At 38.6% G+C, this 17,738-nt stretch overlaps 1 protein-coding gene across 6 annotated transcripts in view; it reads left to right on the top strand.

Moving 5' to 3' along the window:
* Positions 1–17,738, top strand: part of fhod3b (formin homology 2 domain containing 3b) — a 132,149-nt gene that overhangs the window by 94,890 nt on the left and 19,521 nt on the right. For 2 of the 6 annotated variants that reach the window (XM_036132553.1, XM_036132558.1), the window contains exons 6-16: positions 6,508–6,602; positions 7,325–7,436; positions 9,292–9,386; positions 10,708–10,851; positions 10,977–11,227; positions 13,647–13,745; positions 13,867–14,037; positions 16,118–16,177; positions 16,943–17,050; positions 17,176–17,313; positions 17,682–17,732. In XM_036132553.1, coding sequence (XP_035988446.1) covers positions 6,508–6,602; positions 7,325–7,436; positions 9,292–9,386; positions 10,708–10,851; positions 10,977–11,227; positions 13,647–13,745; positions 13,867–14,037; positions 16,118–16,177; positions 16,943–17,050; positions 17,176–17,313; positions 17,682–17,732 — 1,324 coding nt within the window. The remainder of the gene's footprint in view (positions 1–6,507; positions 6,603–7,324; positions 7,437–9,291; positions 9,387–10,707; positions 10,852–10,976; positions 11,228–13,646; positions 13,746–13,866; positions 14,038–16,117; positions 16,178–16,942; positions 17,051–17,175; positions 17,314–17,681; positions 17,733–17,738) is intronic. The other 4 variants (XM_036132590.1, XM_036132577.1, XM_036132566.1 and 1 more) reach the window with 3 other exon arrangements.

The following is a 17,738-nucleotide window of genomic DNA, read 5'->3' as shown; positions in this document are numbered from 1 at the left end:
CCTTCTCAGCCAGCCAATAAAACTTTGTTTCTTACTTCAAAATAAAAGTTTCAAACCTAAAACCAGGGTGTCATGCTTTGAAATATGGTGGGAGAAAGCTCTACCAAAATGCTTGTTTTTCCATAAGTAACTTCTCCTAGGCTGTTTCCATCCATCCATCCATTTTCTTATTTTGCTTGTTAGATATTTAAAAGGTGACCATAAACGTGATGGTGAGTATTTGTTTTATTATTGTTTTTAAATACGACCAAATTGATTCTGAAAGTTTAAGTCAGGAAAAGTATGGAATCTGGACAGCTTTTAAATGGTTGCAATTAAGTCTTAAATGGCCTCAAGTCTGTTTGACTTTTTCAGGAGAGTTTCTTCCTGGTTCACCAAACTGAGTTTACTCCGTTGTCAAGTTCATGTGATTTATTGCTGCCCATAAATAACCAAACAGTACCTCTATAAAGAACAAAATATGCCAATAAGGAAGTGAAAATATAAGGTGAAAGGGTAAAAAACCTACTCAAGACTACTTACATCTGTTGTTGCAGTTCATGTTTATGCTGTTTTAGAGAGCTGAAACTGTAAGAACAAAAAAAAGAAAAAACTGTTCTTACCTCATGTGCACTGACTTAATTTTGCCCTGTCAAGGTGGTATTTACTCCAACAAACAGGTCAACAACATGGTACATCGTTTTACACAATAATGTTGCATGAGGTCAGTCATATATGTTTTTGCAGCATTGTAGTTCAGGTCAACCTAGCATCTCTTTCCTAATTGATTTAATTTTTTTTTTTTTTTACCAGCCTTTGGGTTATATAGCAAGTTTTTTTTTATTGCTGTCTTTGGCTAACAACAGTTCTGGAGGTCAACCAGCCCTGTTGCCAATCCCCATGAAGAGGCAAGCCATGAAACAGAGCTTAAGAAAACACTATAAAGCACTGCAGGGATGAGGAGAACTGAGACGTTTTTCCATAAGTTCATTACCACAAACAACCCCTTTCACAAATTAGTCATCATGACGTCTCTGTTAGTATAAAACTACTGCTCTGAACATTTAATACACTTTGTTCAGCTTCATGTTTAAATAAAAAAAAAAAAAACATTTTAGATCAGTACAGGCCTACTTAGTTTAATTTGTCGTTTTCCCTCAGTAGAAGCTTCTTCTTTTTCTTTTTCCGGGGAAATAATACCACAAAACTCTACCTAAAACATATTTGCTGGACTGTACAGTAAAGCAAAGAATAACTTCTGAAAATATGGAATGCTGATTTAAAATGTGAGTCCAGCTTCTCGTGTAATATACAAGATAAGAGGCTCTAAACTGCACTTGCCTGGATGGAGAATTGGCCGGTAAGCTAAAGTCGTGGGGAAAGTACACGAGCCAAGTTTGGCTGACCCGTTTTATTTAAACTGTAAAATGTAAATACGATCAAAGTGGCAAGTGCAAGCAAGACATAGCAATGATGAGGTGATTCTTTACTAACTTAGATTTTTATGGGGGAATCTACATTTGACTTGAGATGGTGCAGCCTCCCAGACTTCAGAGCACTTCTCACCTCGGCAGTGGTCATGGAGCTGCCCTTCCCGCACATTCCTGGGGCTGTGGAAGATAATTGCTGTGGTTTATGGGAGGGAGAGGCCCAGAAGAAACACTTCCATCGAACCTTAGTTGTTTAAGTTTCTAGTTCTCTCACAATTCTAGTTCAGACATAGAGTCGGGGTCTTTCCCCTGCAGTTCATAGGTCTGTGGTTACTTTTTGAAGCTGTAAATCTATCAATCATTCAGAGAGGGAAAAGAAACATTTCTCAGTGAGAGATGATGAGTGATCTACAGATACCAAGCTTCTCATCAAACACTTTCACTGAAGCTCCATTTCAGCAAAGTTTAGTTCCTCTCGCATTTTGGCTGGGGTTGAAATTGCAATGACTTTAAGTATGCATGGATCCCATTGGTACGTAAGTGTAAGGCAAAAGCATTAATACCATTTAAACTATTTTACATTTTCACACACACACACATCACAGCAGTGACATTCAATGTGTTGTCACTGCATTATATTTGATAGACCAACACTGAGTTAGCGCTCCTGGCTAATATTCCACTAAAACACAGAATAAAAAAGGAAATTAGCAGAAGCTAATGCTAATCGCTAACTGACAGTTGTCACTTAGTCTGTGTCTTCAGACAAAAGACGCTGCACGCCCACATACCGCCTAATGAACGCGCACAGTGCTGCATATTTTAGGGTGTGGTTTGTTTAGATCAGAACAAATCACTTTAGAAATATTTACACCGCAGTGTAAGCATATGAGAATATTCTATCCATCTGTGCTCAGTGGCAACTCTTGTTGCCCAATCACATTTTCTTCTTCTGTTTTTATCATGCTGACGTTGTCAATGACATTGTGACGCGTGTTCAGGCGTAGTAAGCAGATAGCGTGCCTTCGTCTGGCTTCTGGTGTGTGAACCGTTTTGCGAACATTGTTAGCAAACTTCCCGTTATCCGAACCCAATATAGTGGAAGCTAACCGGAAAAGTTAGCTCCGCAATTAGCTGTTTGCCGATTAGCCGGACTGTGCCCACCACGGCCAACACTAAGAAGTGCCCTCCAGAGTGTAAGAAAAAGGGTGCTTTTCAAAATTTGTTTTACAAGTAAATTCTAACAGGTGTGGTTGGCATTTGAATACAGCTCTTTCTGAGTAAAATCTGTTGCAACCAGTTACCTTTAGAAGTGACCTAATCAATGGATAGAGCTGTGAGAGAGCATTAGTGAACAAACAACATCATGAAGACAAACGTGGAGGAGTTCAGAGCAGGGTTAGATTATAAAACAATATCACTAACTTTGGACATTTCACAGAGCTCTGTTCATCACTGAAAATGGAAAATGTTTGAAACAACTACAAACCTACCAAGACATGGCCTTCCACTTAAATTGACTGGTTGGCCAATGAGAGAACTAATTAACGAATAGAGGAGCCCAGAGGCTCTAGACAAGCTCATATGTCATGCGTTCTAGAAATGGCCTTTACAGAAGGACAAGAAGAGAGTCATTGCTGAAAGAAAACCCCAAGGTGTGCTTCTTGCATGTCAGCACATGTCATGTTAGGGGACACACATAAACGTGGAAGAAATTGCTCTGGTCAAATGAGACTAAAAAGTGCTGAGACTGGGGCGGAGGTTCCCACTGTTGCAGGACAATTACCCTAAACATACAGAGCTGTACAGGTTTAGATTAAATCTTATTTATTTATTCTTACGTTTGAAGAACACAATCAAAGTCCCAACCTAATTTCAATTTACTACTCAAGCCAAAACCGTCTGTTTCCAGATGCTCGTCATCCATTCGAGAAGTTTGAGCTAATTTAGAAGAAAAAAAGAAGAATAGGCAGAAGTTTCAGTCACACTGGCAGCTGTTATCCCAGCAAGAGGTGGTTCCACAAACTATTGATTCAGGAGGAGCTGAAGCACAAAAACATAGTCTAGATTAGTTTAGTTTACCAAAGTGCACCAACTCCATCTGCTGTCCACACAGGTGATCATTTAGAAAGTGATTAGTTTCCTCACTTTGTTCCTAGAGATCCTTATAATGAATGACAAATAGCTTAATTTAAATTTTATGTGGTTTTTGGGCTTTATAATATATAATGTTAAATTGTACGTGACTTCTGGCAATGAAAGCTTCCCTGATACAGCAGACGTGATAAATGTGAAGAAAAGGGTATTGCTTATGTGGGTTCTAGTGTGGTTTATAACAGTTTGCACATATTTTAACCTCCCACTAAAAAAAAAATACATGAGCGATATAGACACTCGTTCTCATTTTTCTTTTTCTTGGCTTCATCTTTAAGCAAAAAAATTCCAGCCACTTTCTATCTGTTAGATTTTCTTTTTTAGCTAACGTCTTAAGATAACATGCCAGAGTGATCTGAAAGGTATTTCATTTTGTGGCTACCAGATAAAGTCTCATCTGTCAGCAGCTTCGTGTAACGGCACTTTTAAAAGCCTCATTAAGGCCACCTATGCTTTCTCACTGCTGTTTGCATTGGAAATTCCTCAAAAAAAACAACACAGCACTTCTGCAGATACCTTTTACAGGTGCACACAAGAGATAAAACTCTGCAAAGTGATCCTATTGCAGACGTGCATTTGAAAGGAATCGTGCAAGTTCATGAATTCAATTGCGTTATCCTTGCTGCAGAGCCTGCAGCAGAAGTGAACTTTAACGTGTGATTTGGTTTGTCGCATTGGGACGAGCTGACCCTTATTGATAAAAGATGAACCCACTGCGGCTGCTGCTGGAGAGAGCCATCAGCATGTACAAACACACAGACATGCGTCCACAGACGCATTCTCTCGTGCTCGATACACACAACAGCAGCTGCACCTGGGAATTTTGGCTTCACTACAGCAGATGCATGGTTTTCAAACCCGCCATGAGAAATAGAGAGGAAATGTATCATAAATGCAGGCTTCCAGCATGACGTCTCACGAGAAAGGGTTTTAAATAGAGTAATAAAGGATTACATTGTTCTGTTCATAAGGAACATTAGATATTTCCTTCATTCAGTCACCCACCCAGTCTTTGAGCTGCTGTTGATATTAAACTAAGGAATCCTATAGTGTTTCTATATATACACGTACTGTGTGTATATATATATATATATATATATATATATATATATATATATATATATATATATATATATATATATTTACTGTAACACCCACCCTTTGTATTACGTCAGCTTTTGTAGACATAACTATGAATTTCTCTCATGTTGTTCTCCCACAGCTGTAACTCCTGCCAGAAAAAGGCCCTCCAAAAATGTTCCACTTTAAATACATTATTTTACTCTTGTTGTTCAATAGTACCTCTGTCTTTTTCTCAAGTGAGTTAATTCACACATGCTGCATCTTCTCTCTGTAGATGCTTCTGCCACTCAAATTGTGTTTTAAAAAGAAAATGATAAGATGTAAACTTTCTTTTTCCTAAATCTTCTGTAGTTTTATATGTTTATGTTTTTTTCTAAGCATGTTAAGTTTAAGATTGCTTCATAAAATGTGTCATACAAACAAACTGGGCTTGGCTCGCTCCCAAAAACCTAACCAAAAAGTCAAGGTAAAATACCTGGAAAAGGTTGGCTGAAGCTGATGAGACAGTGTCATTATGCACAGAAGCAGGTCTTGAAGGGTTAGGGTAGGGTAGGCGACGTCTGAGACGAAGCCTTTACATCAGAATAGTACAGTTCAGAAATACTCTCACAGACAAAAATCTTAATTTTTTTTTTACTTAAATCCTGAGGTCTCATGAAACTAGTACTGAACCTTTTCCCTATAATAATTTGGGGAGAGAAATGGGGAGAAATCCAAATGGGGCAGTAAGGGGGCATCATGTGTGGGACTTTTGCAACAGGAGAGATTTCGCAAAACAAGTCAGAGGAGAGTTTAATGTGGAAATGTTGATGCAACTTCTCAAGACATCACCCATGAAGTTGAACGCTGGGTGCAAATAGGTCTTCCCAATGGACAATGAGTATAAGCATACAGCCGAATAAGGTTCAAATTGACTGAAGGACAGAAAAGTCCACGATTTGGAGTAGTCATCACTTATGGTGTCTGCAGTTTGTATCTCTAGTTGGGGCTCTGAATAATGTTTCAACCAAAATGGGAATATTCTAGCGACTAGTTGGAAAAATGGTTGAATTTGCCGTTAGTTTTGATGCTATGGATTAAAACAGAAAAGAAACATTTCCACAAATAGATATTTTGCAGAACTTTATATGTCACTGTTTTGTCGAAATACAAACGGTCAGCATTGCAAATAAATCGTTTATATCATAAATCTGCACTACATTCTATATGAGAGCAGACATGTTTAATACAATCCTCCGGACTACTTAGCAAAGCAATTACTTTCTCAATCCAAGTTCCAACTCATGGAGATGTTGTTGGTGTATCTCTGAACAGGAATTTGGAAAATACGACTTCTGAGTACAAAGGAAGGTGCCAAACGCCCTGATCTCAGTCCAATAGAAAATTTGAGAACAAAAGTGATGTGTGCAAGCAACGTGGCCTTCAAATCTGATTTAGTGACTCTTCTAGCTAATCTGCTAACCTGAATATTGTACAAAGCAAAATCATCTATGTTGGAGATCTTAACGGCATGTCTGTCTTTAATAACCAGAATGTTAAGTTTGTACATTTTTATTGTGACAACTCCAAGGCAAAACATGTCTACTTTTGGTCATATATATTTTGGTCTTTTTTCTCCTGAAGTCAGACATTTTCCTTCACTGAAGCCTTCCATGCATACGCATAGTTAAGTGTGACTTTACTGACAGTATCTGGTCTCCAACTGATTTACTGATTTAGCAGACTTGTATATCAATAGTGAGACAAATAAGGAATCTTCTGAGAGGCATTCCTTTTTCAGCATTTACAGACACACTTACATTGACAAGTTACTGGATTTTGATTCTTGTATTCTTGTCCTTTGCTCTTTTTGTCTCTCTAGCTTTAGGTCAGATAATGCTGTACGTGGATGGCATGAATGGCCTCATATCTCACAATGAAACAGTCCAGTGGCTTTACACCTTGGTCGGATCAAAGGTAAAAAGGATACGAGGTGTTAGCCTTGAAAAGATCTTCACTCAGGCTCGAGATTGTGAACTCAGTAATCTCATCCCAGCAGTCTGAGCTCACTAATCTCGTCAGAGCACTTAACAGATTGAATCATGAACTTCATTGTCCCTATGGATTCAATCCTCTCCTGACATTGTGATGCTTCAGCCCCCTTGTGGCCAAATTGAAAGGCCACACTGGGGGAAGTTTTCCTTTTTTTTTCACAGAGCCAACGTTTCTACCGTTTTGTGTAAATAACGACTGAATACTCGGCTTCCGCTTTACTGCTTTTAATGAAAACCACCCGTACTAGAGTGATTTATGGCAGAATATCACAATTCATGCATTAGTTTTCCTGTCTTCTAAAGCTACATTTAAAGTTCAGCAATATTAATGTCTGCTATATTGCAATCCCAACACAGAGCACATATGCAATTTCTCCTTAGCTATTATATTTCAGGTGCCATGCAATAAACACGTGCCTGCAAATAATAAATTTTGCCACTTGGATTGTCTTTCACCTTCCCATATATAAAGATCTTAGTGACCAAGATCTTACAGCTCAGTTAGAGTGGTGGGAATATTAGCACCATGGGGAAAAAAGATGTCATCGCAGCATTAATCAACAATATTGCAATGTCACATTTTGCAGATATTGTGCAGCCTTAGTTTAAGACTACGTTTTGTGCCTTTTTTTGTATTAACAATAGTTTCGTCTGGTGGTGAAGACGTCCCTCAAGCTGCTGCTGGTGTTTGTGGAGTACACGGAGAGCAACGCCGCCCTGCTCATAAACGCTGTGAACACTGTGGATAGCAAAGGAGGTACGGGCCAGAAGGATTAAAACAAGCAAGAAATCAGACGCTGAATGCAACTGTCATTAGCATTAAAGTCCACTTTTATCAAATATCAGTAGAGTGGCACCTAGGGCATTTTTTATTTATTTTTTTGCTGTTAATCTGGTGATCATTGTTCAATCGCTCTATAAATCTACACAACAAATTTCCCTCCAAAAGTCAAAAGCAAGTTCATTTTAGTTTTATCTATTTACCACCGAAATTTAGCCTTTATTGTATGCTACAATATATGTAAACAAAGAGGTAAGAAAGATTTAAGTAGACAAAAAAAAAAATATATATATATATAAGTCTGCAGAAAAATAAATAAAACGGACCACCTATTGATTAATTTTTATATGTGTTTAAAACAGGGAAACTGATGCAGAAGGCTGCAGAGTCTGCACATAAACCGATGTAGAATTAATTAATGAAGCACGGGTCCAGTTATGGTGTTCTAGTTTCCTCTTACTGTTATTAAATGTAATAAATAAACAATGTGACTTGCTTCTTAGAGTCTGTTTCGCAAATAAAAAAATAATTGCAGTGGCTTTATCTTTTCTGCTCTTTCCCTGCCCCTGTTGCCGCCTCTTCAGATGATAAAGGCATTGTTTTAAATACTCGATGCACTTCATACTTGTAGCTCTTTTGAAACTACAGCTTTGACATAGCTGGTGCTGAACTCAGCTGACGTATATGTGCAAACACAGTGGCTTCTTTGCACACTGAATGGCATGGAGAACATGTTATTATGTAAAGAAAAATCATACAATTATTTTACAAATATTATAATTTAACCTTTATTTAACCAGGTGAAGTCCTTCTGAGATTGAAACAACGGTGACCAAGTTTAGAAGTCATATTAATTGCAAGCACAAGGGCAGTTTCCAAACAACCTTTTGAAACAATCCAAAATGAATTAATAAATTCAGAAATTCTGACAATGTAAAAGTTACTAAGTGGAGTCATCAAAGTAACAAACTAAGGCACTGTTTAATGGATTTAGGTTGTCTAACATCTAAGATATAATGGTACAATTTAAGTGTGATGACTTCAGAAAGTTTCAGTTTAATTTGTGAGGTGTTGCGACCAGGACGCTCAGTTCTCCAATTTATTCCGAGCCGTTGGAACAAGATGGTGCAAGGACCATATGCTGCAAGAACACGGTGCATATGATTGACCCCCTCCCGCACAGAACATCACTATAACCAAGTGGCATAAAAAGGCAGGAAAAGGATTTTGCAAGCTATGACGGAGAAGCAGGATTTGTTACGGTGACAAAGCTTCACCCCCAATATGTGAACTATAAAGTGCTTTAAAAGAAATATGCTGAAATTAGAATCAAAACATATTTAATTTGCTGCTGCAGAGTAAAAGCTGAGGGGCGAAACCCAGGATATGTGATCACATCAGCTGCCCTCAGATACACTGTAACTCCACCTTTAACTACCTGCTCTAAAAGCTCAGCATTGTTTTGTGAGCGTTCAGCAGGGGCTGGCCCTCTGTGAGTGGAGGGGTCAAGTATCCCTCTGTCTCTCCTGAGTGTGAAACCATTGCTGCTGGGGGTTATGTAAGATCGCATGACCCCCAGACCTCACGGCTGAGCACGGGGGAGATAATGCCACCAAGGCTCTTTTTCACAACTGAAGCTACTAAATATGTATCTATTTTTTTAATTCTTACTCGTAGGTGTATGTAAACCCTTTTTTTGTACTTTAAGATGGACATATGGATTGGTACACTTTTTTTCCCCATTTACCAGTATCTTTGTGAATCCTGAAATACAGATGTTTCTGTTTGGGTGTAGTAATGCATAATCCCTTTCATGACTTTGGCGCCACAGGTAAAAAACTTTGGGCAAATGTCATGGAGATCCTTGAGGAGAAGGATGGAGTCGATACCGAGCTGCTGGTGTTTGCCATGACGCTCATTAATAAGGTCAGTAAATACAGTGTACTAACTGCTTTACATTTTATTATGGAAGAAGATTTTCCTAATTTGTTACATACGCTTGTGTCCATATCATAATATTTTATAACAAATAGCTGTCAATGTTTGAAGGGACTTATCAAGATGAGGACGGAGTGTGTTAATCATATAAAGAAGTGTTTTCTGCAAAGGAGCATTCATTCTGTAATGTGATCAGACTCACCGGGTCATTTTCTCTGCCAGATTAAATCAGATGCAGACAGTCGGCTAATTTTCCCTCCAGTTTAAGAGAATCAGTCGGCAGATGGATCTCATTATTTCTTGTGTCCAACAATAAAAGAAGCTTCTCTGACACTTTTCTTTTGCTGGGGTCCCAGTGATAGTGGAGGGGGCTTTGCAAAATGTATTTCATGGTTTAAAACTGTAGGTTATTTTGAAGTCTTTCTGCAGGGAGTTTGCTTGTTCTCCCTGTGCATGGGTGGGTTTTCGCCGGGTGCTCCGGCTTTCACGCACACTCCAGAAGCATGACTGTTATGGTAGTAGGTCTCTTTAAATTGCCCTGAACTGTCTTTGGGTGCATGGATGTCTGTCCTGTGTGTCTCTGTGTCGCCCTGTGACGGAAGGGCGACCAGTCCAGGGTGTAGCCTGCCTCTCACCCTTTGAACGCTGAAGCCCCCCACCCCCACGTGACTCTTTAAGGACATGCTTGGTTGGATACATGTTGAAAACTGACCTTTAATTATATACATTGACAAAATAGTAAAATAATACCAGTTTACTAACATTTCACAGCCTGCTTAAGACATTTGATTATTAGATATAGTATGAATAACTCAGCAGAAATTGTGGTATTAAGGTGTAACACAGCTGTTATGCAGAGAAATAGAGAAAATGCTTCCTCATCAAACCTTTTGATTTACTGTCATCAATTAAAATCAATCTGATTAACCTGAATCTAACTTCTGCTGTTTAAAAAGAGGTTTCATATTTAGAATATATATATATATAAAGAGAGAGAATTTATTGAACGTTGTTATATATATGTATCTAAAATAAAACCCATAGCTTTTAATATTCTATTGTAGTATAATAATAATAATAATAATAATAATAATTATTATTATTATTATTATTATTATTATTATTATTATTATTATTATTATTATTATTATTATTATAGTTGAAGACTCTTTTTCAATTCTAAGTTCAATTCCCAGTAAGTAACATTAAACAAATGGATAGAAAACAAATCTGACAGTGCAGGAAATATTTCCAACCTTTTTTTCCATCCAGTTGTTTGTTTAAAAACAAAACCTTTTCCACCACTCAGACTCTGGCAGCCCTTCCAGATCAGGACTCCTACTATGACATGGTGGACTGTCTTGAGGAGCAAGGCATTGAAGCCATGGCCCAGAGACACCTGAGGAGAAAGGGCACTGACCTTGATCTGATCGAACAGTTCAACATCTACGAGGTCAGAAATCACTCACCGCAGACAGATACCACAACTTAACATGGTGGTATTTGTTCCTGACTAAGCTGCAGGTTACATGACTGCCTCACCAGCCTGTCAAACTGACGATTTATTGTGTGATCCAGATGATTCTTCGCCACGAGGACGGCGACGACGACAAAGCCCAGTTGCCCCCGTTCGGCCGAAAGGACCGTCGCAGGGCTAGCGTTGGCGGTACCAATGAGAGACGGGGCCTGGAGAGAAGAAGGAGCCGGAGACATTCGCTTCAGAATAACAGAGCGCATACTTCCAGCCTTGCATCTCCGAGCAGCTCTCACCCCCATTCCAGCAGCTTCCTGCCCTTCGGGGGCCAGCGGGTCGAAGACATCAGCGAAAGGTGAGGCAAGGGAAGCAAAAGTATGGAAAAGGTGAAGGATATTTTAAAAAAAGGGGATGTTTTCTGGAATGTATTTGTCAGATGTATAAGCCCAGTCTTGAGCAGACCCATCTATACTCTATCCAGACCTAAAGCAGAGATTTATTATAATTTGAAGAATGAAATAGAATACTTCTGCTGCAAGGGGATGTTATATTAATTCTCTTCATGTCAGAGCTTCTCTCCAGCAACAGCAATCATCTATAAACTCTTGATATAAGCTACCTCTGCTCTGCCTTATGTCAGGTTTACTTCAGAGAGAATGCTCTGACCTTAAACTACACGATTCCATGTGCTTTCATATCATGCAAAGCTGCATTACAAAAATCACTCAGAGTTTAAAACTGATCTTTCGATGAAGCTCACGTGAACCCTTTATTCAACCTTTTTATTTTACAGTGCAGCCAAAAGACACCGCTTTGATTCAGACTCTGTCTCATTAAGGTACAACGTTAAAGCAATCCAGAACAGAATACCCACTCAGGTTCTCGGCTGTGCTCAGGTCTCCAGGTTTGCTAAATTCAATCCAGTAGGCCATGCGATACCAGCCGATCATATTCCATCCTGCCACAGGAAACTCAAGCTGCCTTTGAGGATCACAATTTTCCATATTGCTAATGAAATCCAGGCAACCTGGAGGGATTCAAACAGCAAACTGGCAGCAGACGTCTGTGTGACGATCCCACACTATCAGTTAAACCTGACGAGACATCTCCTGCAGCTCTATCTCTGGGTATTAGATTAAATCGAATCATTTGATTTTAGCAAAGTTTTTTGAATTTATTCTGTTAGTATTGTATTTATGCTGCAGTTGATCCCAAAAGTGTACTCACCCCTGGTAACAGACAAATTATTAGGATGTAAAATAACTGTCATGCTGTTTATCCTGTACAGTTCCACTTGATCAACATGTTTATCCTGGTTTCATAAGTGTGCAAACCATACAACTACTTTATTACTTTTGATTGATTTTTGTTTTTTTTGGGTAAGAGTCTTTTGGTTATTTAGCAGTGTTTGCTTTTCTCTCTCAATATTTGGCATGAAATGAAACGCTTCACTGCAAAAACGGAACTAAAAATAAGTAAAATGTTCTTAAAATTAGTGCATTTGTCCTTGATTTGAGCAGGTAAATAAGATGATTTGCCATAAAAATAGGAACAACTCTTCTCCATCATCTTATTTCAAGTGCAGGATGTCTAATTATCTTATTTTAGGGGTCAAAATACTAATTCCATTGGCAGATAATCTTATTTACCTGCTCCAATCAAGGACAAATACACTAACTTTGAGAACATTTTACTTATTCTTAGATCCGTTTTTGCATTGTTCCTATTTTAGGTAAGCAATGATTATCAATATTATTTTTTTAAATCTTCAAATGCAGAGACTTACGTGCCTTCTTTTGGTAGAATTGCCTTGTATGCCGCTCAAAACTCAGACGTTTTGGGGCATCCTTTCACAAGTTTTCAAACAGATGATTATGGGGCACATCCATGCAGGAAACTGTACCCAAAGATGAACCAGACTACTGGAGGGCCATAATTCTCTTCCTGGTACTGTGTATTGGCTGATTTCTTTAGATTTTCCCATGATGCCACAGAAGGAAGCAGTGTGTTTAAGGTGTTCCCTCTAGTTAATTCAAATGTTTCAAATGTTTGAATTAACCAATCAGAATCTTACAAAGCCATTACATCGTAATCTCTTCTCTCCCAAATTAGTGTATGTAAACGTCTGAATTTTAAGGAAGTAATAAGAAAAAACAATCCCTGTCTCATTGTTTTGGCATTTACCAAATGCAAGAAATGTTGGTAATCCTAAATCGTAATGGGAAGGGTTCTGTCTGATTTATTGTAAGACATGAAAAATAAAATGTTTATGCATCTTTTTGAACAACATGGGTAGTGTTGTTATTTGGTTTTACAATTTCCTCTAACGTACTAGTCTGTTCCGTCACAGTACAGATGGAAAAAATAAAACATTTTTTATCTTAATCTGATGTTTGCTACAAAAACCTGCCATTTTAATTTAAAGTCTCCATACCTTTGAGGGTTACTGTGTTTTACTGAATTTCTACTAATATGTAGCGTTAGCTGTTGCATGTAAACATCCATCGTTTGTTTTCTTTGTGGCATCCCACTAAATGTTGTCAAAATCTGCTAACGTATGTCATCGCTTGTTGCCTTTCTGCGCTAACACTTGCAGCGCTTTCTCTGACAAAGCATGTCTCGTGTGTCTCATCTCTGTCCGTTGTCTCCCCCTGGGCCAACCCCTCTGCGGTTTCGCATTGTCTCTCTCTAAATTCCCACTCCCCTCCTCCTGCCCACCTACATCCTCCCTTTCATCCCTTTCATTCGTTCCTCGGCCCCTCCTCTAACCGCAGAGAAGAGGAAGATGAAGAAGAGGAGGAGGAGGAGGAGGAGGATGAGGCAGATGATGAAAGCCAGCCAGACACGGAGCCCTCTAGACAGGGCTCTCGCAGGTATTTGAGGCCAGCCAAGCAAGATGCAGTTGCCTCTTTTTTCCTCTCTCAGCATCTTCCCTGTCTGATTGCCTTACTCCTTCTCTGTGGACTCCTACTCTCTCATATTTTGTCCTCCTAGTGTGGCTCCAGATGTAGCAGACACTCCTAACATGTGTTTGAACTTAAAGTGTATAGCCCACCTCCTCCCTAATGCCAGTGACCCTGAAGGACAGAGAGACATTCTCAGCATCAAGACCCGGACACCGTCTCCTGTGTCCGTCGCACCTAAAAAGAGGACCTTTAGTCCTTGGTGTGTTTCTCTCTGCCACCATTTTCTTGTCTGGTGCTGTAGTTGGAAGGAAAGGCTTTGCATATGCTCAGTATTAGTCAGCTTTTGAACCTTTTCCTTTCTTCCTTTGATTCAAACCAGGCTCAGGTGCCTTTTAGATTTGATGAGGGACTTGCATTACATGTGGCTCATTACTCATCGTGAAGCACATCACTACTGAAGCCTGTATTTCTACTGGTGAAACTTCAGAAAGCATAAAAGCACAACTAATGCCACTATCGTTTTAAGTCGGCCCTTATAATTATACAGTTTAGCGCTTTATATCCTGGATCAGTTACACGGAAAATATCTTGTATTAGTTCCCAACTTTATGATAGTTGCCAGAGAAACCGATGGACCCGTTTAGATTCGCTTGCATCCATCCTCAAGCAGATGTGAAGCACAGCCGTGCAGATATTTTCTTTCCCGTGGTCCATTAGTAAAATTTGATGTTCTGAACCAGAGCTAAGTTAAAAAAAAAGAGTAATGCTGTTTATCCAATATATTAGTGTGAGGGTTTTTTATTGGTTGTTGCTGTGTCTCAGATAATCTTTTAGTTAGTGATGCCCTGATCAGGTCTTACCGAATGATGCAGATTTTTTGCTTTCTTTGAGGTCCGAACTAAACATTTTCTTGCTAAGAGCTATAGCTTGAAAAGCACCGATCATAATTTTGCTGCTGATTTCCAGTCTCCAAGTTTGTAAACATTTGACCTGCAGATACAGATTTTAGCCAACCCCAAGTTCCCTTTAACACAATAATATAATTTTTTTTTTAAGTTTTAAGGGTTTAGCCATTAGTGATCAATGGGACCTGAAGCAACCCAATGCAATGTATTTTAAAGAGCAAATGCTCTAAGACAGGAATGTACAATGTACAAATTATTTTAACCCGTCTTTTGTATAATTAGCATAGTGAGGGCTCCTCCGTATTCCCTAAAGAATGTAGACCCTTGCCCTAGTGCTAAGATTTTTAGAATTGGCTGCAAACATTTAGAAATCTTGCTATTTTATGACGAACGCAGGTTAAAAGCTCAAAAGTATAAAGCAGGGCAACTTTGCTCTATTTTGTTTAGCCTTGCTGAAAGTTTTGCTCTCCCTCTCTCACTCTGCTGCAGCCTGAGTGAGCTGCAAACATATCTCAGCACATAAAAAATAAAATGTGCTTTTAAATGCATCCTTTCAGCTCTGTGCTTTCTCTATATTGCCTTTCAAATGCCTCACTGATACAGAAAATAGCTGTCTTTGAGTCTCAGTAACATCATCCACACAGATTAATGTTGTCGCTGCCGTGACCTGGTAGGGCTTAGGTATAGGCTGTTCACTGATCGGCAAAAGAGCTGATTACAGAGTTTCCCACTAGACTGTCAGCAGTCAGGGCCGAAAAAGCTTAAAATTGGTCAATTCTGGTCACCAGACAATTTCTTTGTGCATCTCTAATCCCTAATTATAAGTTGTACATATATTTCTTAGTTTTTATTTTGATGAACTAAACATCCAAAAAAATGTTATATAATCCAACCGAAAAGAAGAGATTTAGATTGTAATTCAGCCTCTATTTATTCGTCCAAGCATATGTTCCAAAAAAGGGAGAGTTTCAGCTTTGATGCATCTAATAAATGGGGAAAAAAACCTCAAAATTTACAATCAGTCGACCAATCACCGGTCAAAGCAGATCCAATGAGAACTGGTTCATTTTGACCACAGGGCTAGGGATTGGTGCAATGCTAGCCTCAATAGCAATTAGGTAGCTTAGTATAGGTGATTGGACCATAGCTGAAGTTTGTTCTCTGTCTAAAACATACTAGAAGAGTTGAATTAAGAGTTTTATATGGTAAATTAATTGTTTTTAAATCATACATGATGTACTGTGCTGTTTTTGCTTTCTAAGAAGTCAGTTGACTCAATCTTTAGACAAAGATGGGTTCTTCCTGTCTGCTCTGCTGTCTCATGGTCATTAAGCTCTCTATAATCCATCTGCTCTCTAACTCAACTCTCTCTCTCTGTCTTTCTCTTTCTCTCTCCCTGACTTACTTTACTTTATTTCTTGCCTACGTCTCCAGTCTGACAGATGCGGCTCCTTCTACAACTAACACAACTAGAGGGCCCTGCTGGGCTGAAAGGTAAGATCAGGCATCGACAGGTCAGGTGTAACAGAACTATGTAGAAATACATATGTGAATGTTTTATTTATCTCTTTTATTTGACACCTGAAACACTAAAAACCATGGTTGAACAAATACACAGATGCATCTCAGTAAAGTCTCTATAAAGCTTGTCAGTTATAGAATAGCTTTATAAATATAATTATTAGGGCACTTAAAATGTATATTTTTTTATAATTTATATATATATATATATATATATATATATATATATATATATATATATATATATATATATATATATATATATATATATATATATATATATGTATGTATATATACCTTGTAAATCTTTCCCAAACTCTTGAATGGGCTTGACTTCGCAGTCCTCTCAACATTGTTTCCTGTTCATCTTTTTTCTATCATACTTTCTCCTTCCACTAAACTTTACATTAATATTCTTGTATAAAGCAGTCTTCTGTGGCTTACAACTTCTTGTGAAGAGTGTAAGGGGACTGTCTGCTGGTAAACTCAAGTCAGCAGTTTTGCCCATGAATGTTTAGACCAAAATTTCCAATTTCTGCAAATACATAAATAATAAAAGAAGAAAAAAAAACATTGCAATTGGTCGGTGTTTCAAATTTCGCAATTTACTTTTTACTGTTATTCTAAATAACCCAGAAAGCAGGACTTTGCATCATGTCACAAACGCATGTTTTAGTTATTTAAGTAAAATATAGGAGAGACAATAATTAACGAGTTTATTTTCTTGTTCTTTACCAGAATAAGTGCTAATGGCGCCACCTTTCCTGGCAGAAATCAGACTCCCACATCCCCCATCCACAGACTCAGTAACTCGACACCCTCCGCACCTGACTCAAAGGCTGACAGGTGAACACATGAACACATTTTGTAGCTTTAATAAAATTCAGATGTCACTTAAAAAAAATGAATACCCATCGCTAAATTTTTAACAACGCCTTAACATGCTTTCCTTTTCCTGACGTTTATACAAGCAAAACTGCTATTGGCAGCTTGCTGACGTCCTCGTACAGGCAGCATCAGGAATCTCTGACTGCGGAGAGAGAGAAGAGACGTCTGGAAAGAGAGGAGCGTCTGCAGAGGATCGAAAGAGAAGAGAGGAATCGATTCAAGTTAGTCTCGCCTTGCCAGTTAGATAAAACCCAGCACGACTCTGTGTTGAAGAGCCTGCAGTGCTTTCTTTACCGCTACAGGTTCAGGCTCCAGTCTCAGCTCCGTTATGGTTCTCATAAATCGCTCCTCAAGCTGAAAGAAGCTGGGTTTTATTTATGGGGATCATTACACTCACTGAAACGTGACAGGAGGACTCTGCAGAAACATATGTTCTCCTTACATGTCACATCATAGCCTTTTGTGAGCCACAGTCCAAATGTTTACCATCAGGGCAGTCGGCACATTCAGGATTTATATTTAGTAATGGATAAATTCTACAAGTTGTAAATTGTCTTTTCTCAGTCACTTTTTTTTTTTTTTGTCTCAGTCGTGATCATGTGGAAAAGAGGGAAGAAGTGAGACAAGCCAGAGAGGAAAGGTGAGT

Source organism: Fundulus heteroclitus, chromosome 3 (assembly GCF_011125445.2).
Source record: "Fundulus heteroclitus isolate FHET01 chromosome 3, MU-UCD_Fhet_4.1, whole genome shotgun sequence".
NCBI lineage: Eukaryota > Metazoa > Chordata > Actinopteri > Cyprinodontiformes > Fundulidae > Fundulus > Fundulus heteroclitus.
The sequence above is the reverse complement of the archived record's forward strand: the minus strand, read 5'-3'. Positions and strand labels throughout refer to the sequence as shown.